The sequence below is a fragment of the Vanellus vanellus genome (assembly GCF_965231255.1).
Source record: "Vanellus vanellus genome assembly, chromosome: 1".
Classification (NCBI taxonomy): Eukaryota; Metazoa; Chordata; class Aves; order Charadriiformes; family Charadriidae; genus Vanellus; species Vanellus vanellus.
In genome coordinates, this window is record NC_138905.1 from 54,175,439 (window position 1) to 54,201,040 (window position 25,602).

At 44.8% G+C, this 25,602-nt stretch overlaps 1 protein-coding gene across 1 annotated transcript in view; it reads left to right on the forward strand.

The window, feature by feature from the left end:
* The window catches only part of UTP20 (UTP20 small subunit processome component), a gene marked incomplete at its 5' end in the record, with an annotated part of 68,061 nt that overhangs the window by 40,989 nt on the left and 1,470 nt on the right, over window positions 1–25,602 (forward strand). The window contains 26 exons of the mRNA XM_082486691.1: window positions 83–235; window positions 776–931; window positions 1,334–1,474; window positions 2,417–2,554; window positions 3,866–4,005; window positions 4,522–4,601; window positions 5,436–5,725; window positions 6,222–6,361; window positions 6,831–6,987; window positions 7,773–7,871; window positions 8,481–8,648; window positions 9,347–9,513; window positions 10,913–11,054; window positions 11,351–11,467; window positions 12,432–12,602; window positions 13,399–13,527; window positions 14,890–15,000; window positions 15,787–15,866; window positions 16,596–16,665; window positions 17,733–17,915; window positions 18,864–18,995; window positions 20,500–20,632; window positions 21,763–21,959; window positions 22,325–22,396; window positions 23,149–23,421; window positions 23,883–24,009. Of these exons, the coding sequence (XP_082342817.1) occupies window positions 83–235; window positions 776–931; window positions 1,334–1,474; window positions 2,417–2,554; window positions 3,866–4,005; window positions 4,522–4,601; window positions 5,436–5,725; window positions 6,222–6,361; window positions 6,831–6,987; window positions 7,773–7,871; window positions 8,481–8,648; window positions 9,347–9,513; window positions 10,913–11,054; window positions 11,351–11,467; window positions 12,432–12,602; window positions 13,399–13,527; window positions 14,890–15,000; window positions 15,787–15,866; window positions 16,596–16,665; window positions 17,733–17,915; window positions 18,864–18,995; window positions 20,500–20,632; window positions 21,763–21,959; window positions 22,325–22,396; window positions 23,149–23,421; window positions 23,883–24,009 (3,766 nt within the window). The remainder of the gene's footprint in view (window positions 1–82; window positions 236–775; window positions 932–1,333; window positions 1,475–2,416; window positions 2,555–3,865; window positions 4,006–4,521; window positions 4,602–5,435; window positions 5,726–6,221; window positions 6,362–6,830; window positions 6,988–7,772; window positions 7,872–8,480; window positions 8,649–9,346; window positions 9,514–10,912; window positions 11,055–11,350; window positions 11,468–12,431; window positions 12,603–13,398; window positions 13,528–14,889; window positions 15,001–15,786; window positions 15,867–16,595; window positions 16,666–17,732; window positions 17,916–18,863; window positions 18,996–20,499; window positions 20,633–21,762; window positions 21,960–22,324; window positions 22,397–23,148; window positions 23,422–23,882; window positions 24,010–25,602) is intronic.

Consider the following 25,602-nt stretch of genomic DNA (forward strand, 5'->3'; position numbering starts at 1 on the left):
TTTCTTTGCTCACTTTTTTCCCTGACATTGTATTGTCACATTTCTGACCTTTTTTCATGAATGACTTGTTGCTATTTTTTAGCTGAATGCCTTTGATCAACGGCATCTTGATGATATTGACTTTGATGTACGTCTGTCAGCATTCCAGTCAATCACAAGCCACATCAAAGAAATGCAAGCGGTGGATATCAACTTTCTGATCCCTGTTATGCACAACTGCTTCTATACCATCCAGGTTGGCTGAATGTTCCTTCTCTTGCTTTGTGCACCATGTCCGTGATGTATCTAACTTCCAGATTATTTCCATTAGCTATTTTTTTGACACTGCAAAACATTCAGAGAGCATATTTGAGTCCTACAAACACCTGTTTTTAATTTGTGTGTGTTTGCCTTTTCACCTGTGTGTTCAGAGGGGCAAATACAGTGCAGCAGTAAGGCTCACCGAAGTGCAGTGCCACTTTCTGTCAGTGAGCCTTGGAGCTGTTTGGTCAATTTGTGCTGTATGAAAGGCATATTACAGTCTTGAAAGGCTGCTTTACTTTTTCTAGTAGTGTGTTCTGGTTGTGTGGGCCTGCTGGTAAATCTAAAAGAATTTTTCCTGTTTGGAAGGGTGGCCATTAATTTAGGGCTGGAATTTCTACAGGAAGGGTCTCAAGTTATTTGATCTCTGCAGGCTTTGTTATGTTCTGTTCAGTATTATTGTTCAATCCAGTCTTTTGGGGATAAAAATATGTCATATCCGGACTCACGTGCTACAATTTCTTCATCCATTCAGCTAGGGGATATGGCTCTTAGTGACAACGCAAGCCTTTGCTTGACCAGTTTTATCCGCCGACTGGCAGAAATCAACCACACAGAAGATGACTACAAGGAGCTAATCCAGCACACTCTTCTGGAGTCTGTGAGAAGAGGGCTGAAGAGTAAGACTGAGGTGAGGCACTGTTACCTGATTACACATGTCCAGCTGTCTTCAGGACACCAGGGCATATGAGACTTCTTATAGATGAGTTCTTTGAGTCTGTTGCTCGGATAAGAAGTGCAGATACCCACTGTAATCAAGCTTACCCTTCATTTGAAATCTTATAAAAATCTAACAAGTTATAGAACCCCACTGTCTTGTGTTTCTTTGCCATTATTCAGCTTTTCTCAGTTGTAGCTCATACTCTGGAAGAGAGACTTTAACTTATGTGGAGTCCAAAACAGAGGTGTATTTGCTGTTACTAAAGAATATGGCTTGGCCTGAAACACTGTATAAATGACAGCTCTGGTGTTTTGAGGAGTGTGTGGCAGCCTCTCTGAGGGGTACTTAACCTTTGCTGCTTGCTGTTTGCAGAGCATCCAACAGGACTACACATCATTACTTTCCTGCCTCATTCAAACATTCCCAGCAAATCCTGAATTCCGGGATTTGGTCCAGCTGACCAACCACCATGATCCCGACATGGACTTCTTTGAGAACATGAAACACATGCAGGTAAAGGGCAACAGGCATTCCCTAGTGCCTCTCTCCCCCTGCCAAAGCAAAAGCATTCTACTATGGAGTAATGTTTTCCAAAGCATCTGTGCACTGTCTTTACAGAGAAATTGAACCTGTGTCATTAGATAGTGTAAAAAAAAAAAAAAAAAGGGGGGGGGGGGGTTAGCATCATCACATGGGTGATTGCGAATCAAAGTCCTATTTCTATCTAGAAATGTCTTGGCTCTGTGATTAAGCAGCACTGTTTTTTTATCACTTCCTAATCTAGCTAAAAGAATTGCTTTAATTTTAAGTGATTGTTCATGATGTTGAGCAGGCAACTTCACATTACAACCTGTGTGTGACCCTGACCCAGCCCACAGTCAGCAACAGTGTCCTGAGGATCGCTCTGACATAGGTAGGGAACAGGTCTTTTTGGTTTTAATAGCCTGTTCCCTGCTACTTTCTGTCTGGAGGCTCTGCAGCCCCTTTTCATTCACAGGCCTTTGTATTATAAATGTTGCACGAAGCCTGGTCTCCTGTTTTTTCTTGCAGTATGAAAATATAGTGTTTTTCCTGCTTTTAGAGATGCAATCTGAGAGAGCCTTTGCTACATCTGTAGTTATATGTAGAGTCTAAATTTTTGCCTTGTAATTTTGTCAAGCCTTCTCATCTTGTATCAGTTGTCTCCCTTGTTTGATAACTGAAGATGGCACAGTCTTAGGATTGTGAATTCACAGTGAAATATCCCGTTGAGTTAGAATATTTATTGAGGAAAAAGGCTAGTGAAAGCCCAGAGGCTGAAGGAGAAAGGCATGGCCTGTCCTTGAAAATGAACATAATATCTTTATGACAATACTTAAAATTGAGGCATTTTCAGAACTGCTGAATGTATGTGCTCCCTTGTGTTAGTTGTGACTCAAGGGCCACCTTATTCACTGTCTCTCATGTTTGTCTCAGATCCACAGGAGGGCACGAGCTCTGAGGAAACTGGCTAAGCAGCTCACTGAAAAAAACCTTGTGCTGTCTTCCAAATCCCTGCAGAACTACATCATGCCTTATGCTACTACTGCCATTTTTAACGAAAAAATGCTTAAGGTAGGCTTTTAAATCAAATGCATCCATTTTGAATATTTTCATCCTCCTTGTACCATTCTCCTTAAAAGACTAACCAGTTCAAAAGGCTGATAGGTTTGTGGAGTGAGTGTTCCCGTTTCAGACGAGTGCTGTTCTTTTGGTGGCAGAAAGAGGGTTTGGAATGTGCAGATGCAGTCTGGGCCCAATCGTATATCTGTTTCTCGAAGATGGATCTCTTAAGTGTTTGGGGGTTGGGTTTTTTTATGTTGTTTTTTTTTTTTTTTTTTACTTGAGATTATATTTGTTTGCGATTTTGTAATCAGGTTATTAATTTTTCCCCTTTGTCTCCAAACCGCTGACTTCCTGTTCAGTTGTGAGATTAGTCACTCTTTGGCAGCAGAGTGTGTGTGATGGGGAACATGGGCTGTGCCTAGTAATTGAGGTGGAAATAAATACTGTTTTCTCTGGAGTTATGGGGGAACTGCAGGAATCAGATGAAAACCTCTGAAATGATTAGTAGAAATCATTAGTAGCTTTGTAATTAAAGTTTGAAAGTTGACACTTTGTTAGTCACTTTCCATACATTTTATTGAAAACCTATGCAGTGAAATTACTTATAATGTCAATATGGATTGACTTTCTACTTGTGAGTTAGAAAAGCGAGGCTTCACACTTCTGTACAGTTCCCTGCACGCTATCAGGAGAACAGCAGAGCTGCTTATGTCAGACCAAGCAAATGTCTAATTCGCTTACTGTCAGAAATATTCTTCTGAAGCTGAAACAATTAGAGCTTAAGCACAGGACCGAGCACATGCAGCCATACAGACTGTGCCTGTCAGTAGTGACTGCAGTCGTTCTTTGACCAATGGGGGGTAAAGTGCATTGATGGAAAAACCTTGGTGAAGACACAAAAACATTTTATTTCACATCAGAAATGGGTTAACAATGTGTATTTCTAATTGCTCAGTGTAGCCCAGCAATGTGCCATATGTCTGTGGTTAGGTATCTTGACAGGTTTTCAGTTCTTCACACAAGTGAAGAACTAAAGACGACCATAGATTTAGTTATGTAAGAAAATTTAAATGTGTGCAGTAATATTTGGAGGTAGTGGGCCTGGAGATCTGCTTGGTCAGCTGTAATGTTTTTTTGGTTTTGTTTTTTGTTTTTTGTTTTTTGTTTTTTTTACCTGGTGGTCAGGAGGAGATCTAAAAGAGCAGAATACCAATAGACAAATATTACTTCTTCTGGCTCTTGTTGCTTTGAGTAAATTATGCCTTAGGCACGTGTTCATCATTAATGTTAACAGCAACCGAATTTCTGTCTTTTGGGCAGCATGAAAATATGGTAACAGCCTCAGTTGAAGTTATTGGAGCTGTCTGCCAACATCTGTCGTGGTCAGCGTACCTGTACCACTTAAAGCATTTCATCCATGTCCTGCAAACGGGACAGATCAGTCCGAAGCTGGGAGTCAGGTAGGTACTGTGAGCGATGCTGCTCTAGGTTTCTCCAAAGACAGCTAAGGCAAAAATGAGTGTCTTAAGGAGCATCGCATGGATTTTAGCCTCTTCCCTGGGATGAGAGATTGCCAACTTTGAGGTGGGTTTATGCAAGTGGAAGTGGTCATGGCCTTGCAGCCTGCAACTGAAGGATTAAAAGGTCGTTACTTTCTCATGCTGTGTCTCATTGAGTGCATGCCAGCATTAGCAGCTTCTGCTTCTGTCAGGCTGTCTCTGCTCCTGGAACACCTCCATTGCTCCACTACCACTGTCTGTGAGGTTTCACAATAAGCTAGGTCACAGAATGCATCTAGCTGGAAAGCAACCAGTCTTTATTTCCTGGGTTGTTTCCTGGCAAACCGTCTTATGCTGCAGTGTCACTGAGTCTGAAGTTTTCCAAAAAGCACTTTTAAAATTTTCTGTTGTGTTGGTCTATGCAGCGTCTCCTTTTATTGTAGGAGACTGATCTCTCTTCATGTTTTCCTTATGCAGCTTGTTAGAGAGAGTGCTGGAAGCCTTTCACTTTGACCATGAAACGCTTGAAAAGCAGCTTGTGACCATTGACAACCAAGGTGAGATTTCTGCTCCTGACTGTAGAAACACTACCTCTAACTGCTCAAAGTGCAGCTAATCAAATTTTTGTGGTTTACTCTTGATGTCAGCTACTTCCAGCTTTTTTTTAAATGTGCATATTGGAAGCTAGTTTTCACTTGCCTCCTCAGGAGCAATGCAGACCATCCTCTTGTGTGGTGACAAGGTGGTAAGAGGTGGGGGGAACCAATTCCATGTTACCTCTCCATCCCAGGCCTCCATAAGCCAAAACAGCCCGGGCTGGGTTTATGCAAACCTGGGGGGTTCTCCAAGGTCTGCACCCACCCATGTGGCTGCTGTCACATCTGAATTTTTTGTCCTTGATGTTGGCTGCTCTTACGGTTATCTGCAGCCTGAGAAGGGTGCTGTATGTCCTCATCTTGCTTCCCCTTCCATTTCATGGGAAGAAGTGATGTCTTTGGCTTCTTCACCATTGTGGTTATTTACGTTGTGGCCTTTGGGATATCCTGAGGAAGGAGGAGGATATCTTACAGCTGTGCTTCTCAGTACCTTTTGCCTTGTGGAATTCTCAAATGTAAGTGAATGGCAGTTCTCTAAGGTTCAAGCACGTTGACCTTTGCTTCAGCCGAAGAGTAACCTAGTCTTTGCTTTAAGCCTAGCCCTGAGGGGTGATTATCAGAAACTGGCATGCCAGAGCTTCTCTACTGAGTAAAACAACTCTGATGCTTACTCATTGTTTGCTGTTGCTGATGATAGGTAGGAGCTTTGTCCAGAACAAAGCCATCCCGAGTCTCTTTTAAGGGCTCAATTTTTGTGGTCTCCTATATTTACAATTTTTGACAATTACTTGACAGAAGCTGCTGCCATGAACCTTGAGCCAGTGGTTGAGGGTGAAGAAGCCATGGAGCTGGAGCACAGTGAAGGGGAAGAGGAGGTGGTTGAGGAAAAGAAAGAGAAGAATGTCCCTGAGGAGCCAGCAGAACCTGAGCAAGTGGCTGAGACATCTGAAGATGCTGAGCAAGTGACCAAACCTGTTTCTTTCTTACCCCGAAATAAAGAGGAGCTGGAGTGTCTGATCAAACACATTCAAGATACAGTTACAGTCAGCATCTTGCCTAAATTGCACAGGTGTATTGTTGCAAAGGTAAGGAGTTGGTATTGGAAAGGTGTTTTGCAGGCCTGTGCTTCTACTGTAAAGGTTGGGGTGCCACTTCAGAGCCCAGTGGAAATGCAGCACATAAAAAAAAAAAAAAAATAGACGCAACTGGAGAGAGACCATCTGAAAGCGTAAAAGAGGTTTCATCTCCTTTGTTGTGTCATGGATATTACTGACAGACCCTCTGGCCAGTGTGGGTGTGGTATCTTTGCTTCCCGGCTGAGAACTGTCTTGAACCACATAAATGAAACAATTGACTTTGTGCAGCCTGTTGAAAAGTTCTCAACCACTTGCTAGCACACAGCTTAGCTTCTGTACTGAAAACACAGGGGTTTGTCTCACCTGTCCTTTAGCTGTCTGAGTTTTTCCTGTAGTTAGCAGAGGATAGCAACTTGCCTTCTTGGCCTCTTCTAGGGTTTGTTGAGAAAAAGCAGGATTTGTTTATGTATCATAAAGGTGCATTATGTCTTGCTCTCTTAAAAAGGTTAAACGAGATGAGGAACACAAGCTTGTGAAATCCAACGTTGTGAATGATGATGAGGTAGTTCGTGTTCCATTAGCTTTTGCAATGGTCAGGATGATGCAGTGTCTACCCCAAGAAGTGATGGAAGCCAACCTGCCAAGGTAAATCTCGTCAGAGCTCCTTAAATGCTGTTCATTGTGCTGGGAATGAGTGCAGGCTTCTTTCTCAAGCTATGGTTACTTACAAGGCTAAATCCAAGAGGGGCATCCTAACGGTCCTTAAATACTTTTTTTTGGAACTCATTTTCCTAGTGGCATTCCCCTCTGTCAGCATTTGACCTCTGTAAAGCTATGTTTTAAAGGAACTTGGTAGATAAGAGCAGAGCTGTGAATCAAGGTGCACAGGTAGGGGAGGCAGAGCTGGGGAAGAATAATGTACAGAAAGAGAGGATAATGGGTAAAATGTTTCGAAGGACAGTAGGTATGTGTATGACTATAAAGCCTTTCTATGAGGCTGTCTTTGAGTATAGCTCTGGTTGTGAAAAGGCCTGAAAAGGAGCCTCTTTAGCTAGCAGTGTAATTAGTTCTGCTCTGTTTAGGGGTGAACTAAACTGTTTATCTCTGTTTCCAGCATCCTGCTGAAAGTCTGCACATTTCTGAGGAACAGATTTCAGGAAATCCGGGACATTGCCCGTAACACCCTCACTAAAATCATGGAAGTGTTGGGAGTGAAGTACCTTCAGTACATCTTAAAAGAGATGCAGTCCACTCTCATCCATGGGTACCAGGTAATGCTGAAATTCTTTAATGTGTTAGGAAGAGAATCCAAAGGGAAACTACTACTGAGATTGTTTTGCACTGGTAGAATAGCTTGGTATAATACAACTAAATACTATTGCTAGTGCGTACGTTGGTCTTCGTTATGCCGCGTGTCGAATGAGGATCTATACCCAAAGAACTTAAAGTCTAAGCAGGGAAGAAGAGAGGATCTCCATTTTCCCATAGAAGATTTGAGGTATGGAGGTGAAGGATGAGTTTCTGGTTCCACTAAGATTAGTGGAAATCTTTCCAGTAAGGTCTTTAGGGCCAAGCATCATCTGAAGTGAGTTGCCACAGAGTCTGCACAGACAGTATGTGGTGATGCTAATTGAAGTCTTGCTTCCTAGTTCCAGAGCCAAGGCTCTGACTATTAATTCATCTTTCCTCTTTCCACGGTGGTTAGGGTTAAGAATAATTTTCTGTATGAATTGCTATGGTGGAATAGCATGAGCTTCTAGCTGCTGTGAAAGTGCAAATTAGCACAGCATAAAAATTTCAGTAAGAGCACTGGGCAAAGAGGAGATTCCAGCTCTCCTGCTGGTGTGTGGAGGGATGGGGTACTTCCTGCTGCTGGTACATGGATTCTCTTCCTCCCTGTGATTTTTTTTTTTTTTTTTTTTTTCGCCCCCATTATAATAAGAGCTCAACTGCCGTATGTGAGTTGTGATGTCTGCTATGCGAGTCTCTCCATCCAGTATTATTAAAGAGGTCTATGCAGGGTTTTGGAAACACAATCTTTTCTCTTTTTCTGCAGCTCCATGTGCTGACTTTCACTGTGAACCTGTTACTGAAGGGCCTTGCTACCAGGCTCAGTGCTGGTGATTTGGACCCCTGCTTAAATATCCTGATTGAGGTAAAAACTATTCAAGATTGAAGGAAAGAGCATCATGAAGTGTCTGGGGCGGATTCTGGGAGGAGAAGGTTTTGTGTAGATCGTCTTGGACTTGGTGGCACACAGGGCTGATTGTGTGTGTACTGCAAAGGAAGGAGACCGTTTTCTACTGAGGCATCATCAGACCCCTTGTAGAGTAGCAAAGTATATCTGAGGCTGTATCCTGAGCCCTGTGTCCTGAGAGGGAATGGGTTCAAGATTAAGATACCTGTGTTTCCCTGTAGTCTAAATGGCTGAGCAAATCAACAGACATCTAGTCAATGCAGTCCACAGAGCTCAGGAACTCAGCTTGCCACCCGGATGGGTTATATTTGGATGTCTTGGTCTGACTACAGTCCCACTCATTGTATCACAACACCACAGAGGGATGTGAGAACAGCATCCTCATGTGGTTTGCGCAAACTGAGGTGTTCTACATTGACAAAGGAAAGCTAGACATGATTTGTGGGAAAACTGGACAATTGTTTTTTTCTGTGGGTGGGAAAAAATAGCATTGTTCTGCTGCTACTGGAGGAATCTGGCTTTGCTTTTCTGCTCCTCTCATTCACTTCTCTTGCCTGATTTCCAAAGATTTTCAACCAAGAGTTGTTTGGGACTATAGCTGAAGAGAAGGAAGTGAAGGGAATTGTCTCCAAGGTCATGGAAGCACGCAAGAACAAGAGTTACGATTCCTATGAAATTCTCGGAAAGTTCATAGGAAAAGGCCAGGTGACGAAACTTATTCTGCCACTGAAAGAGGTAAGAAAAGTCAGCCAGAGTCTTTCTTAACTCTGAGCACTCTAAATTCTGTATGGTCTAACAGAAACTCTAGAACCTCCAGGTGGCTACTCTGAAATTATCTATATAAACCTGTTTTGGCTTCTCATTTATCTTTTGAAAAGCAGTGTGCACCCAGCTCATAAAATGAGACTTTACTATTGATGTCCAGGACAGGGAATGGCATTCTGGGAAGCTTTCAGCCCCTGCTAGAGAGGAAACATCCCACTATGAGTTCTCCATGCCCTCTCCCTCTGCCGACTCTTGTTTCTTCTGGATCTCCAAAGTCCTGCAAGGCAGCTCTGTGGTTTGTTCTGTTGTGCGTGAAGGAAATGTCACCAGATTATGCCCAGACTGTGTCCATGTGCAATAATTTATTTTTTTTTGTCCAGTAGAGTGCAAGCTCACATAGAAATGGAGCCCTGGTTTTCTCAGGAGCTCTGGAATGTCCTGGTGGTGATAGGTGAACAGGAGGGAGACTAAGAAAAGGCTGGAGAGAAAGGGAGGGATGTTGGGAGAGAGCTGAGGTGATGGGATGTTGTTCATGTAGAGAATTGGGGACTTAAGGCAGCAGGTGATGAGAGAGGAATTACTCTGGCTTTTCCCATGATTTCTGAATACAGATGGCAGATCATTGCCTTCATGTTGCCCTCCTGACTGTCATGTTTGTGCCTTTGCAGGTTCTGGAGAGTACCACAAGTTTGAAGATAGTCCGGAAGGTGCACGAGGCGCTGCGTCACATCATGACAGGGCTGATCTTCAACTCAGACATGAATGCAGAATCCCTCCTCCTCCTCAGCCATGGTCTCATCAGTGAAAACTTGCCTCTGCTCACTGAGAAGGCCAAGTGAGTTCCAGGATGTTATCCAGATGGTCTGTTACCAGTTAGGAGGTTTGCTTGCAGAAGTGGCAGCTCTGAAATCCAACTGATCAAGTTTATAAGGATTTCCTTGCTTTTACTTGATTTTTTTGTTTTCATGGAGTTTTCAGAGTTGGAAGGGGCCTCTAGAGATCATCTAGTCCAACTCCCCTGCTAAAGCAGGATTGCCCAGAGCACATTACTCAGGACAGCATCCAGGCAGGTCTTGAAAATCTCCAGAGAAGGGAACTCCACCATGTCCCTGGGCAGCCTGTTCCAGTGCTCTGTTACCCTCACCGTAAAGAAGTTTTTCCGTGTATTTGAACGGAACTTCCTATGTTCTAACTTGTGCCCATTACCCCTCGTCCTGTCACTGGGAACCATTGAAAAGAGCCTGGCTCCATCCTCCTTCAACCCACCCTTTAGATACTTGTATGCCATAATAAGGTCTCCCCTCAGCCTTCTCTTCTCCGGGCTAAAGAGTCTCAGCTCTCTCAGCCTTTCCTCATAAGGGAGATGCTCCAATCCCTTAATCATCTTAGTTGCCCTTCGCTGGACCTGCTCTAGCAGTTCCCTGTCCCCCCTGTTTCAATGTGAGTGAATGATTTGGTCAGTCAGAGGGCAAGGAGAAAGCTTAGAAATGGGAGTGGTCACTTCCTGAACTCATGGGAGTGTGCTCTTGCAAGTGCTCAGGGCCTTCAGGTAAGGCTTTTTCACCATCTGGTAAGCTGGTATACGCATTTGTGTGTTTGGATGAAGGGACGAGGGGCAGTGTTTAGGAGGGAGTTATAAACTGGCAGATAAGAGGGGTTTGGGGTCCTGGATATTTTCATGCAGTCAGGAACAAGAGAAACTGTGGGCTGTCACTTTATTCGGTGCTCGTGCAGAAGTTGGGGAGCACCATCAGATTTCCTCTCCGTCTGGTGGTGTCACTGCTCAGAGCTCGATCTGGGTGTCTTGTATTTCCTACATTATGTAGGCTGGCTTGCTCTAGAATGTGACAGCTGTTTGCAGGCTTCTTGGAGCATTTTTTATAAACCATCAGAAACTAAAATAAATACCAGTAAATGAAGCGCAGTCAACAGTGGTGGGAGGGAAGGGACTACCAAACTTTTGCCTGTCCGCTGAGAAGAAACAAGTGGGGATGTTATGCAAATCAGCGTGCATTTGTTATCTTCGTAATAGTGACATTGCTCTTAAGTCTGAGGGTCCTGTCTGTCAAACTGCTCTCGAGTTCATTTTATTTCATTGTGTTCTGGCTGTGACCTGCTTTTGCTTGCTGTGTGGGTAACAGCTGAGCACAGTCCAGCTCTCTTCACTCCTAACAGCAAGCTTGTGAAGAGGGTTGAAATCTGAATATTGTCCTTTTCCATACACTGCTTTTCAGGAAAATAGTTGCCCCTCCTCCAGATCCTCGGCTGCAACCAGAGAGCTGCCTGCTGCTCCAGCCCACTCCCACGAGAGGAGGGCAGAAAGCACGTGTCAGCAGTAGGACCAACACGTATATCTTGGTTGATTCAGGACTTCGGGTAAGGATCTCCTCAGGTAAAAACCTTTGCAATCAAAAGTTTTGTTAACAGTATCCAAAGGAAAGTATTCTGCATATATTGTGTTAACACCGCAGCCACTAGCCTTAACTTTATTTTGCATGTGGTAACTCCAAAAGTGCCTCTTAGAGAGCTCTAAAAAGAGCTTAGCCTGTTGCAGATACTTGAATGGGGTATGGCATAAATTCTGCTATAACCTGAAATAATGTGGGACCTTACTTGACTTATTTAAGTCCCAGCCTGACTTTGAGATGAATGTCCTGTGCTTTCTATGCCAGCTGCTGCACATGAGCCTGAAGAGGTCCAAAGTAAATTCTTCTGAGGAGCACGCTTTGGAAATGTTAGACCCTTTTGTTCAGCTGCTTATAGACTGCCTGAAATCCATGGATGTCAAGGTACAGTTCTGAGCTGGAGTCTGTCTATTCTGTCTCTTCTACTAAGAAGGGTCCTGCCTACAAACGTCATCTTGCAGTTGATCCAGTTTTCAGACCTGATTGGATGCAGCCATCCAGTTTTCAGACCTGATTTCATAGGTGTGGAGATTGAGTTGTTTGAGGACATGATATCCCCAAGGGGGAGGAAGGGTTGGGGCTGATGAAGAACTGAATGCTCTGTCCCTAGTGCTGCAGGTTCAAGTATGGACAAGTTCTCAAGGAGTGTGTTCATACAAGGACTTTGCAGACTTCGTAGGCTGTCTGTGAGGAGGTTCATGACGTCCTGTGGCTGCTGGGAGTGGTGTTGTCATAACTGTGGTTTCTTCTGATCCACCTCTGATGTCTTTATTCCCAGCACCATAGACAGCCTCCTTTTTGGGCCGCTTTGGGTGTGAGTGAGCCTAGGAGTGAATCTGTTAAACCTTGGGTTTCCTGGGAGTGGAAGGCATGCCTCATAGGCTATCCAATACCTGGTTCGGGGCTTTCAGGTGACCTGGGGTTTTGGCAGAGCAACTTTTATGCCTTGGAGGCACCTCTGCTTCAGAAAGAGTTCCTGCCATCTGCTGAACCAGCACTGTGTTAATGCTTATACCTAGTAAAATCAAAGTTAGAGAATTAGGGAGTGTCAGATAGTGTTTTTAGAACTGAGAAACCCTTTGTATTACATACAAATGGTTTGAAAGAGATTGATTTTGTTAGCTAATTCCTTTTTACCAGAGCTGCAGATAGCCTTGACTGTGTTTGTCTGCACATTGTCTGCACAATATGCTATTAATTTCAGTAGTTAGAAGAGGCCCAGCTAAGAAGTAAAGTTACTGAACCAAATGGGTTCTGTTTTACTTCAAACCAGGACAGTAACAGAGTGAGAAAAGTGTTCCGTCATTGTCATTGTACCCACTTGCTGTCATTTGTCTCTTTATTACAGGTGATAACTGGTGCTCTGCAGTCCTTGGTATGGATTTTAAAGTTCCCTTTGCCTTCTGTCAGTACGCATCTGGAGTCACTGATCAAGCAGCTTTTCCTGTTGCTGAAAGAATTTGCCAAGACAGGAATAGCCAAAGGCCAGAATTTCCATCTGGTTGTGAGCTGTTTCAAAGTAAGTCAGACCCAGCTCTGCCCTTTTCTACTTTAGGATTAACTTTGTAGAATGAGACTCTTCCAGTGACAGTGCCCTCCTGCAGCTGTCCCTGGAGAGGTAGTCTGGAGATCACAAGGTAGCAAGGGAAATGTGGCTTTGCTGATTCTTTCCCAAGTGAAAACTTAGAGAAAGTTACCCCCCAAAAATGCACAGCTTGGATCTGAAGAAGTGTTTTTATAGAAGCATATTTGCCTTCTTTCTTCCTTGTAATTGTATCTTTTTATCACCCTGTCTTTTGAGAGGCATCAGTTTTGTACTTGAATAGCTTGCTTTTAATATGATCAATTGCAGTAAACCCTTGCAGCTGAAGTGAGACAAGGGAAGGAGGCAATTAATAGTAGTAATAACTACTCTTTCAGTGTGTGGTGTCTTCCTGTAGATGTCTTCTAAATGCATTGCTGAATTAATTACAGCTTCATGATCATAAGTGAGAGTTAAAGTAATTCATGCTGACTGCCAATGCCAAAAGAATTTTCCCCTCTTCCTTGTTGTGTTCCTACATCGTGGTTCGTGTCTGTGAACATCCCCCCTGATTTCAAGGTCTGGTCTGAATTTGTGTATTTGCTTGTGTTCAGTTTTTTGTCTCAGAATTGCCAGCTGAAAGCAAAATGTGATGAGAACAGTGTTTGTTGCATGCTTCAGAGCAGCAGTTTGTCTCTTCAAGCCTAAGTGGTATAAACAGTCTGGCTTTGGTGTGGGATTATGTTTTATGGCACAGCATGTGTATTGACAATGTGCAATTTTGATTTTGTAGTGTGTAACAATACTTGTGAAGAATGCAAAGAGTCAGATAACAAGCAAACAGCTCCAAGTATTGCTTGGCTTTGCCGAAGAAGACATTTATGATTCATCACGTCAAGCCACTGCCTTTGGCCTTCTCAAGGTATTTCTGTGTGGCAGGTGTATGGGTTCTGTGAGCCACTGGAATTGCAGCGATTCGGCCTCTTGGTGAAAGGCTGTACGATCTCACATCAGGAACAGGCCACAGAATGCTGCTAAGGCTCTCTGTTGGGGAGTGGTGTGGGGAGAAACAAAGCTTTCCTGTTTGACTTGTAGTCAATGTTTAAAATTTTTTGGGAGGCTGTTTTATACACGTGCATATGAGGAGGTATTTGGGTCTGAGGAAGTTTTTGCTAAAGAATCAACATCCCTTATCAGGTGTTCTGTCTTCTCCAAAAGAAACAGATATGGAGATGACACTAAACTAGGGGGGCGTGTTGATCTGCTTGAGGGTAGATTGGCTCTGCAGAGGGATCTGGACAGGCTGGACAGATGGGCTGAGGCCAATGGTATGAGGTTCAACAAGGCCAAGTGTCGGGTCCTGCACTTGGGTCACAACAACAGCGCTACAGACTGGGGGCGGAGTGGCTCGAAAGCTGCCTGGCAGAAAAGGACCTGGGGGTACTGGTGGACAGCCGGCTGAGCATGAGCCAGCAGTGTGCCCAGGCAGCCAAGAAGGCCAACACCATCCTGGCCTGCATCAGGAATAGTGTGGTGAGCTGGACTAGGGAAGTAATCATCCCCCTGTACTCGGCACTGGTGAGGCCTCACCTCGAGTACTGTGTTCAGTTTTGGGCCCCTCACTACAAGAAGGACATTGAGGTGTTGGAGCGTGTCCAGAGAAGGGCTACAAAGCTGGTGAAGGGTCTGGAGGACAAACCTTATGAGGAACGACTGAGGGATCTGGGGTTGTTTAGCCTGGAGAAGAGGAGGCTGAGGGGAGACCTTATCACCCTCTACAACTACCTGAAAGGAGGTTTTAGAGAGATGGGAGCTGACCTCTTCTCCCTGGTGACAAGTGATAGAACAAGAGGAAATGGGTTCAAGTTATGTCAGGGCAGGTTTAGATTGGATATTAGGAAGCATTTTTTCACTGAAAGGGTTATTAAACATTGGAATAAGCTGCCCAGAGAGGTGGTGGATTCACCATCCCTGGAGGTGTTTAAGAAAAGTGTAGATGAGGTGCTTAGGGACATGGTTTAGAAGCGGTGGTGTTTTTATCAGGGTAGGTTAATGGTTGGACTTGATGATCTTAAAGGTTCCTTCCAACCTCACTGATTCTATGATTCTATGATTTGTAAGCCACTTTTTTTGCACTTTTAAAAAAAAAGTTGTTCTGGCTATGTTTGAAAATGTGGAAAAAGTCAGTGTTGATGTATCACCTGAGACCAGCGTATTCCCAGGTACTGCATCTCACACTGTCAAGCAAAATGACATGACTCCAGCTGTGCTTTCACATTTGCAGGCTATTTTATCCAGGAAGCTGATTGTCCCTGAAATTGATGATGTGCTGCAGAAGGTTGCCCAGCTGGCCATCACAGGTCAGAGTGAGCCGGTGCGAGTCCAGTGCAGGCAGGTTGGTAGAATGGAAAGTCTCTGATCTTACTTTACTCACAGCATTCTGCAGGCTAGAGGCCTTAGTGTGGCCATCGCAGCTCTCACAGATGTGTGCCTTGGCCCTGCTGAACCTCTAGCCCCATTTCCCCTTCTTACTAATCCTTGTTCCCCTTGTTATCTGGCTGGCTTTAGTTCTTGTGACTGATGCACAGCAGAATTGCAGACTGCTTGCCTGTAGTGATACTGCTTGCCATGGCATACCTTCAGAGCTGCGCAGCAGCAGAGACACAATCCCTCCTTTGGAGGCGTTTAGGCCCATGTAACTAAGAGCCCTGCCCTTTTCTGAATCCCAGCAGAAGACAACTTGCCACAAAGCCATGATTCCTTCCCACTGCTTCATCCTTCTTTCTGAGCTAAAAGCAACCAAAAGACAGAATTGGCTGCTTCCTTTCAAGCACTGGGACACGGATGCAGCAGGAGCTGTGCATAACCGAATTTTGCATTTCCATAGTTACAGGATGAATTTTGAAGGATGCAGAATATCTGTTAACACAAGCCTGCCCATTTCAGAGCAATACTCTAAAGACTGCCCTGGCAGTTGTCGAACGCCTGCAGATCCTGTTCCAGGCATGGAACTTGAGAGCAGTTGTTGGCCCCTTGTGTAATAGAAACTTAAACACACAGGAGAAAGGGATGATACTCATAAACTTGCTGCTCCATCCATTTTCTTCATAACCTTTTTACAGGCTTTCCCGAATGTTTCTTGTAACTCCTCTCTGTATTGTGTTTTATTTTTTCTTTCCAGATTTACTTAAAATATATTCTGGACTACCCCCTTGGTGACAAGCTGAAACCCAATTTGGATTTCATACTCGCACAACTGGAGTGAGTTTATATTCCAAACATCTCTCAGAACAGAACCTTGTTGCTTAAATGTGACTTTAGTCGCCACCTAAAGGGCTGTTTGTGAGGAGGGGAGGGTGTGGCTGAAGTCTTGATTTTCCTACTTCAAAAACACTTCCCTTTTTCAGAGATGGGCTGTTTGATAAAGCAAGCCCTTTTTCTCTTCCCTATTTCACAGCTGGCTTTGTTTTTTTTATCTTTTTGTAAGCAAAGGTTATGTTGTTTTCATAGTGGTTAACCAGCTCCACTGGTTGTGAACCAGGTGAACTGGAAAATCCAGAAAGAGTAAGGGAAGGTACATTTATAGGACTGCTGTCCCATGGCAGTGGTCTCAGCTGCAGTTGCAGGCACAGTTGAGATCAACTGCACCAATTCAGCAGGAGCGGTGTGCCTGAAATCTCTTTCTGAGCATGATCTCTCCCTTGCTGAAGGTGACGGTAGTTTACCATGTTCCCCAGCGCCATAGCACAAGTGCAGCTCTGCTGACTTAAGTTAGCTGGAACCCTTTTTTGTCTGTTTGTCTTTCTGTGCCCATTCTCTGTGAGATGGAGCCGATGGGCCTTTTGCTTCTCTTAAATATCAGACCAGGTCTCGTAGCTGTTGTAGAAAGATCTCTGTCCATGTGTGTTTCTGGCATTGGCCATTCTTGTAAATTGTTAGCAACTTTCTAGAGTATTAACCCAGTCTTAACCATTAATCATTTCCTCACAGGTACGAGTATGAAACTGGAAGGGAATCTGCACTGGAGATGATTGCGTACATCCTTGACATGTTCCCACAGGTAACAAGCACTCCTTGGTGTTCCAAGCATCAAGCAGTTACTGCAACTTGCAGTAACAGCATTTTCAGAGCACTTTATTTTGGGAGCACTTGGTAGTTCCTATCATCTCTTATCATGAGCAGAATGCTCACTTATCTCCAGAGAACCTGGCTTTGCTCCAAAAGAGAAATGACATGCTGGAAAGTCTGCATTACTTCTTTATTTAATGTGCTCAGTCTGCAAGTAAAATAAAGCTCTGTCAGCTGGAGTTTGGATAAACTTGATGGCGATTTATGCCAGGAAGAAACACAACCAGTTTAGGAAATGGAGTATGAATAGAAAGTGAAGTCTAGAGTTTTCTCATTGTGTTTTTTTTTTTTTTTTTAACAGTTATGAGGCATGTTTTTGACTGAGCTGGTGTGTGGTGTACCATATCTATTTTTTTGGCCCGACTGGAGAGGGAGGGCTTCTCAGTGGGGGGGGGGATCAAAATGAAAGCTGAAAAATAACCGTGCATCTATGCAGGATAACATAGGCAAAATGCTAATCTGCCTCCAAGCTCTGCAGATGGAGCGAGACTGAGCATTCAGGAGACTGAGAGAAGTGCAATCAACCAAGAATTTGGGAGGAAGGAAGAGAAATTCTGCACAGTAAGCTGTGCTCCACCACTGCCTGATTAGATTTAGTATCTCAACTTAGTTCCCAGCAACTCTGTAAAGTAACAAAGAGCTGCTGTCTCTGAAAGAAGGTCCCTTGGGCTGATTGCTGCAGTGCTGTGGGACTTCTGCCTGTTTCAGTGAGAGCTGGGCGTGAAGATGCCCTTTAAGGTTTCATGCTCTCGTTGCTGTCCCAGGGACACGTTAGCAAGTCTGAGTCAGAGCAGGGCTGGGGCTGCTGTACATTCCCTGTGTGCTCCAACAGCTGGATCATCCCGTCCTTTCAGTTCCCCTGCCTTGATGTGGACCCCACTCAGAGCTGACATTATTCCTATACATTGTGCAACAAATACCTCTCTTTTCCCCTTTGAGTGCTAGAAGCTTCTTGGGGTGTGTGCTAATGGCTAATGATTGATGGTTGTTTCTTTCTAGGATCTCCTCCACAAATACTGTGGGCTGTTTTTTCTCTCTCTTTGTATGATGATGATAAACGATGACTCTGCCAAATGCAAAAAGATGGCGGCTTTGACGTGTAAATCTCTGCTCAGTAAGATAAACAGTGAAAAACAAGATCTGATGTTTTCGCTAGTCACAGAGTGGTTTCACAGCAAGAAGGTATTCTTTGGTCTTTTCACTGACCGGGTCTGAACTCTGTTTGGGGGCTGAGTAAGATTAAGGCAAGTGGGAGATTGCTAATACCAGGTCTGGTGGATTGGTGGGTTCAGTTACACCTGAGTTAGTAGTTTTAGGAAAGGAGTACGTACAAGACTCAGCTTAGAAGAAGAACTCTTAAAGCTGTGCTCAGGGCCATAGCGCTTGCTAGTAAGAAGAGCAAGAAATGGTATAGCTTCATAAAGCTGCACAAATGTCGAGAACTTGCTACTGCTGTAGATCAGTCTACAGGTTTCCCAGCTGCGTTGTGCTGCTTTCTAACAGTTCTTCTTTTCAGTCAGGGATTTCACCAGGTGTGGTTTTTGCTCAGGTTAAAGGTTTGAGCAAATTCCTTAAAGCTCTTCTGATCCCAATAATTGGCTTTTTGTGCTGTCTTTAGCTCAAACTCACTTCTGTCGCCGGCAGCTGGAAGGTGGCAAACCTAGTCGTATTACAGATTTCCAATTTTGATCTGGGTGTCAGGATGTTTAGTTATTCTCAAACTGGACTCAGGTTCTGTCGCTCTACATGAGTGGAGTAAGTGTTCTTCAACACTTCATCCTTTTCATCTCTAATACGTTCAGGTCTGGTTTATAGCTGTGTGCTGCCTGTTGCATTGTGAAGAATCAAAGAATGCAAAGTGAGGCCCAGAGCTTTGCAGTTGGGAACTGGGCTGGAAAAGGCCTTTCGGCATTCAGGTTTGGGGTGTGTTTCCAGGGATAACTTGTGCTGCCAGGCACTTTTGTGCCTAGCTGGCAGCATCTCCTTTTACAATAGTACTCCAAAAACCAGCTACTCTTATGATGCTGTTGCTACAGGCAAAAGTAGGAGTTGCTACCAGCTCCTGCACATGGGTGCTGCAGGATTCGATCATCAAGAAGTAACGAGGGGTGTTATTCTTTCTGTTGGCAGAGCTCACACAAGAGGTTGGCTGCCCAGGCATGCGGTTTGTTTGTTGAAGTGGAGGGAGTAATGTTTGAACGGCGGCTTGAAGCTGTCCTCACCTTGATTGAAAAAGAAATCAACCCAATTAAATTTGAAGACGTAAGTCATTTTTCCCATGTGTGAGGTTTGGGGAAGGAGAATTAAGAAAATGGAAAAAGAGAAGAAGTGTGAGAGAGATTTAACTGTTGGACCTACTGTTTGGGACTGAGGAAAGACACGAAACACATACATTTCTTCTGAAGGGCACCTCACTGACCTAGAAACATATCTTTTTGTTTGTAAGCCCAAATTTGATGTCATGTGTCACACAGCACAAGGGGCAAAGGAACTTTGCAAAGCCACCTGGCCTGAACCTGCAGCCATACTGCGTAACCAGCAGATATATTGCTCCTTGCTCTGGCCTCTGTCAAGATCTCTGTGGGTGGACGGGGCTCTTGAGACAGCCCTTGAGTCCAGGCTTTTGGTTTTTACCTGTACGACTTGGTGGGTTGACAGCATGTAGCAGTATATACGTTAGGGGAGCTTTCCCTGCTTCTGGCCTTCCCTGTGGTGGCAGGAGAGGAGTCACTGCTGGTTTTTTTGTTTAAAGTAGAGCTATGAAAACCACCATCAGAAGGAATGGCAGGGTGCACAGGTAGCACTGGGGTGGGTTAGAATCTGCTTAGCTGGAAAACAGCCTGATGATCACACTGACAACATCTGTTTAACTGGGAAATGTTTGTTAGCTGCAGAGGCTTGTATAAGCATGGAGGGTCAGGAGCGCAGCACTTGGGACTGTCTGCTTTGTTCAGCTTTAACTTGCAGAGGAGTTCCCTTCCTGTACTTCAGACCATGGTTTTGTTTTATGGAAAATCTTTTCAATGCACATGATTAACTCAGAATAAGGAGGCTGCCTCAGATTCTGCTTGGCATGTGATAATCCCAAAGGGATCCCAGTCACTGTGCCTGGGGAGTGGCCACATATGTTACTAATGCACAAGGGGAACATGCTGAACAAGAGAGAAGAGCCTCAGGGTATGTAAATTGGCAGGAGATGAAAATAAAATACCCACAGTGAGGAGAAATTGAGTGTAATCGCCCCCTGTGCTGCGACATGCAGGTGAAACACTGACTAGTTATATCAAGCCAGCTCATGGTTGCAGGCAGGGTGAGGACCTGAAGGCGATTTGGTAAAACACAGTGCACACGCTGTTGTCATAACAACGTGGGGCTTCTCAGGTGACACAGGCAAATCTGAGCTCAGCTTGGCTCTAATAATGAGAATCAAATGTGCACAAATACTTCTATTGATGTAAATGATATGCACTGTGTGTGTAATTGCTTGCAATTAGAAACCGAAGAGTTTGTTACAGTAATGTCTGTATAAAAAAAAAAAAAAAAAAAAAAAAACAAGAATGATTGTAGTAATAATATCTTCTGCAGAGGATCAGTCTCCAGAGGAAATGCTTTAGCAGAGCTGCTTCTCTTCTGTTTATTTTGGGAATTGGGTACAAGTCAGTCTTCTGTTTCTTTGCAGGGTTGATCTGCAATTTATCTAGTAGGGTAAATAAGCGCTGTCTTCAGATTTTCATAAGCATCTTTCTTGACTTGCTGATTTTATTAGATAACTGAAGAGGAGGAGGAGAAGGCTGCAGATAGGCTGCTATTCAGCTTTCTTGTGCTGGTGACAAAGCTAATCACCGAGTGCAACTTCATTCGGTTAACCAAGAACAGTGATGTTGTCAGCAATATCTGGGGTAAGTATCAAGAATTGTTACGGCTGCATTACCAGGAAGGTTATTTGTGTGCCATGTGTTTTTTCACAGCCTAATATAAACAACTGAACTTTGTCATATAAAGTTTGCGTGCTGCAAAATGATAATACATTGCAGTTACTGGACAGTGAAAGAGAAGATGTTAATGCAAAGGATTACATGGTTGATGAAAACAACACACCCTCTGTCTCAGTCACTGGAAAGTATGTTCTAAAATCCCAAGAGCAAATAGTTGCAAACTATGGCATGTTTGACCTTAATTACATCCTCTTGGATGAAAACGTTCAGTTCTCCTGGGAAGGTGAGATTTTCTTGATGAGATCATACATACCAGCCAGCAAGCGATGACACATGGTAACAGTGCAGTAAATACTGTGTCTCTGCCGGGATGTTAAGGCCTGGAGGTTATTTGATTCAAGCAATTTCCCTATGAGTGAGATTGGACAATGTCAGACTGGCTTATTGGCATTTCGTTGCTTTGGTTTTAATTGCTTCTATTTGCTGCTATCAGAAGGCCTGGATCTGGCTGGTTAATGTCTTAAAAGAGTTGAGCATGCCCGGTGCCTTTAGTGAGATACGAGATAAGCCTTGTAAATCCTTGATTGCTTGGTGATATGCAGCACCCTCAGCCTCCATCCAGGGGTTTGACCTGACCATCTGCGGCAGGGTCAGCTCACCCAAGTCTCATGGCAGCCAGTCCCCAGCCATCATGGGCAGATGAGCAGTGGTACCAAGTCCATGAGGGGACCATAGTGGCTGCAGAAACATGACTTGTCAGCCAGGATCAGAACAAGTGTCTTTTTGTGTCATGTCCAGTTTTCCTGCCCAGCTGCCATCACTTTCCAGCAATGACCCCATCTTTGGATGTTTGGAAGTGCTGTGGATGCATTCAAGAACGCCTGGCATTTAGCTACCTGTAGCTTATTGCTGCCCTCTGATTTGGCTGGATAGAGTTGCTAGGAAGCCTTTGATTATGTTCTGAGCAGATGAGCACACTTCATTTCCTTCACCTTTTTATTGTAGCATGTGTTGTGGTAATTTGGAGGGACCTGGTTCTTTTTCTGCTCTCACTGGACCAGCTCCTGTGCTGAAAGAGGTTTTCTTTCCCCCAGGTCATGTCCAGTCTCACCTGTGGTATCCGCACAGCTGGGTCTGGCTGACAGCTACTGAGATCTTTGGCTTGTTGTTTGCATCTTACAAGCCAGAAGATCTTGTCAACAAGTGGAGGGAAAGAAAGGCAGGGAAGAAGAAGATGTCAGCAGAGCTGTCAGCATCCACAGTCTTCTTGACTGCTGAACTGGACAAAAAGGTAATGATGTCTGTACTGTTCTTCCCCCCACCCCTCCCCCCATGCCCATTCCCTGGCTGGGACATAAAAATAGTGTTATAGTTTGACACGCACATTTCTCTTTTAGTTGCTTGTACGTGCCTAATCCTGATCACTTAAAGCATTGAGGAGGTGTCTCTGCTGCTGGGAAGGGGCTCCTCTGGGGTCTTACTTTCAGCAGCACAAAGATCACCCTCTAGGCTGCAAGATGCAGGCAGAAGTTGTGTTGAGCTGATCCCTTGGCCTTCCCTGGGAACTGCCTTTGGTGACTGCGAAACACTGCTTTGAGTTTCTGCTACCAACTCCCTTTCATGGAGTAATTCCATTCTCCTTTGTCCTCTCCCCAGATGAAGGAACTCGTGTTTGCATTCTGCCATCAGCTGCAGTCCAAGTTCCTGGAACTGTCTCTGGGAGAGCAGGTATGAGCAGGAGCAGGTCTGGGGCTGCAGGAGGGCACAGAGCAGGCTCCGGCTCATGAGGGAGCGTTATGTCCTAGTCAAGACAACAGCGCTGGTGGTGGCTTAGGGCAAATACACAGTGCAGGTCCAGCTGCGGGCATCTGAGCAGGTGCATATCTCAGAGGGGCCCAGAAAAGTCCTCCTTGTAGTGTCAGTCTGCTGGAAGGGCTGAAGGGTGTCAAAGACAGAAAGGGGAAGCACCATGTAGGGCATGACTGGTGTCCCTTCTGTTCAGCCCTCCATCAGGGAGAGTCTGGCTCTGCAGCCCAGACTGGAGCAGGCTGGGCAGCCAGATCCTGGAGCGAGCATCCAGATCTCTGGTGCTGGTTCCCTGCAGCTACACTGGAGCCCTGTGGATGTTTGCTGGGAGCTTTTAGTACAGCTTTATGCTGTTGCTTGAAGGTCTGACACCACTGTGAACTTGGTCAGAGATTTCCTTGTGGAGAGCCAGGAGCTGCTGGAAGTGGGGAAGACAAAAGGAGCAGCCTTAGGGGGTGGTGGAGCGTTGTAGCTCATGGGGAAAGACTCTCCCAAACTACAGGAGAATATTGAGGTGAGCCTTTCTGTTGGGAGCAACATATAGGCGATGAACCCATTACAGCCTCCTAGGTTGGCCAGTTCCTCTTGCCTTGGCTCTTTTGTACTGTGGGCACTGCTGGTGCTGACACTGGGGGAACCCACAGTGACTGACTACTCTTGGTTTTACACTTCAGGTTATAAAGAATTTGCTTTTTGTGGCAAAAGTTGTTTACTTGCTAGCCCCTGCCTCAGAAGAAGGTAAAGAAGCTGAAGAAGAACTCAGCTGTGAAGTGGAACAGCAGGAGGCCTCAGAAGATGAGGAAGAGAAAGATATTTCTGCTCAAGGAGAGGGAGAAAAAGAGGACACGGAAGAGAAAGGCCAACCAGCCACATTGCTATGGTTAATGAAGAAGCTCTCTCTCATGGCAAAGCGAGAAGCAGCATATTCCCCTAAGGTCCCTTTAAAGGTAAGAACAGGGTTAGACCAACTGCTTTTGATGTGGTAGGCGCTGGCACAGGAGAGTGGTGCTGTGGCTCTGCCAGAAGTTACTTGTTAGTGGGGGGGGGGGGGAGAGCACCAGGAAAAGCACTGTGGTTCCCCGTGGTGCAGAGCTAGAAAGACTGAGCTTTCATGTCTTCAGCTGCCTCAGTACAGGACAGTGAGAACAAGCCTGTTGTTCAAAGTGTTAGCAGCTGGCAACCCAGTGAAGTCACAGCTTGCACGTTTGCAGATCCTGCGGGGCTGTGTCTCATCTAACGGCTGTACTTGGCTGTAGTAAGACCTTTTAACAGCAGTGAGTTTCTGACTCGGGTGTCTGAAACAGCACTTCGCACATTGAACAGCAATGCACAGTGCTCTTGCAGCAGTTCAGTTAGGCAGTTCCCTTCCCAACCTTCCTTACTTCATGTCCCACACACTCCTTTTCAGAGAAGCTGCATCTTTAAGTTCCTGGGAGCAATCTCAGTGGATCTGGGGGAAGAAAGGATCAAACCGTATCTTCCAACAATTCTCACCCCTCTGTACAGGGAGCTGAACAGCACCTATGCAGAGCAAGGTAAGTGATTTCCCTCACAAACACTAGCAAAGAGGAAAGTGTGTCAGAGCTCTGCCTCGGCACAAACACCGCTTGTCATTCCTTTTGTCTGTTGAGGCATAGATGGCATAATTGGTGAATTTCACCTACTTGCAGTCTAACCAAAATACCAGGAAGGCAGGAGAGTGTTTGACAGCTGGAACAAAAATCTACACGTTGACAAAGAAAAAAAGACTGGACTAAAGTTAGGCAGGCTCCTACACGGACATGGGTAAAGCTTGAGCATGTGTTGTAGTGGAAAAAGTGTAGTAATCAAGGGTGGACTCATGGTGGCATGACTGATGGAGTCCTTGCTGAGGAGAGGAGCAGAGTGTGGGTGTTAAGGAAGCCAGAACAAGGCTAAGTGCCATTCTTTTTGAATTGTCTTGTTCGATCTGCTGTGAGGCTCAGGGGCATGAAGATCCATGCCCTATGGTTAAAAGCGTGTTTCAGTTTTAATGTAAAACAGGGTGTTTTTTATGGCACTTTGTGTTACTGTAGAGCAAGGGACTGTACAGGTTGGAATTTCCAGTTTGGCGGTTGCTTGATGTTTTCCTGCCTTTTGAAATAGAGAAAATGACCATTAGCGTGTGCTGTGTGTGCACAGTGACTGAAAGAAAGTAACCTTTGGAGGCAGGAGAAGAGAGCTGTCTGCTGTGGGAACACTGCATGCAGTGTGGGCAGGCAGGCGTACACCTGCTGAACTGCGCACAGAACTTCTTCCTTCCTCCTGAATGAGGCCAGGTCACTGTCCTGCTAGATACTACCGGAGCAACAATGCTTGTTCCTCCCTCGAGATCCTTGTTTGTTTAAAAGATCTTAAGGAGATCATGCCTGGTGAGGGAAAGACAAACCAACTTCCCATTTAACATGAGGGACTCTTGGCTTAAGAGCAAGAAACTGGTGTTTAGGTAGTTCATGAAAATGTTTAAAGTCAAGCAAAATCCAATGTGAGGAAAAGAACAGACAACAAACAAAAAAGTTATTACACTAAATCTGTGGTTTGTATATGCCATGAAAATTCAGTGCGCAGCACTGGCTCCCCACATCTCAGAAAGGATACAAAAGAACTGAAAAAACTTGGAGGAGAGCAGCTCTAGGTACAGAGAGTGTTCTAGGTACAGAACAGCTGCCTTGGCTACTTTTTTGGGTTTTTTTAGCTAAGCAAGTAAGAGACTTGGAAAAGATAATGGTAGAGATTGACAGCATCGTGAGTGGATAAAGATCAACTTTTTTGGGTTCTCTGCCAGCACAAGAATCAGGGACCTTCAAATGATTTTTCACAAGAACTGCAGAGATGGTTTTTCACGTGATAGGGGATGTGGGCCCAGGGAACTTGTCCCTGGAGGAGGTTGTGGATGCACACAGCTTACATGAGCTTCTCTGGAGGCTGTACAAGCCCTTGGAAGAGGGATCTGCTGGGAGACTGAGGGAGGTATTTACCCAGCTTTCCTTTAGCATCTCTTTGTAGCCTTCGCCCTGCCCCCCCCAGTATCTTTTTTTTCCCAGTGATTGTAGTTAATACATTGTAGCTAGTGAGGAAAAGAACAGAGAACAAACCACAAAAAAAAATGT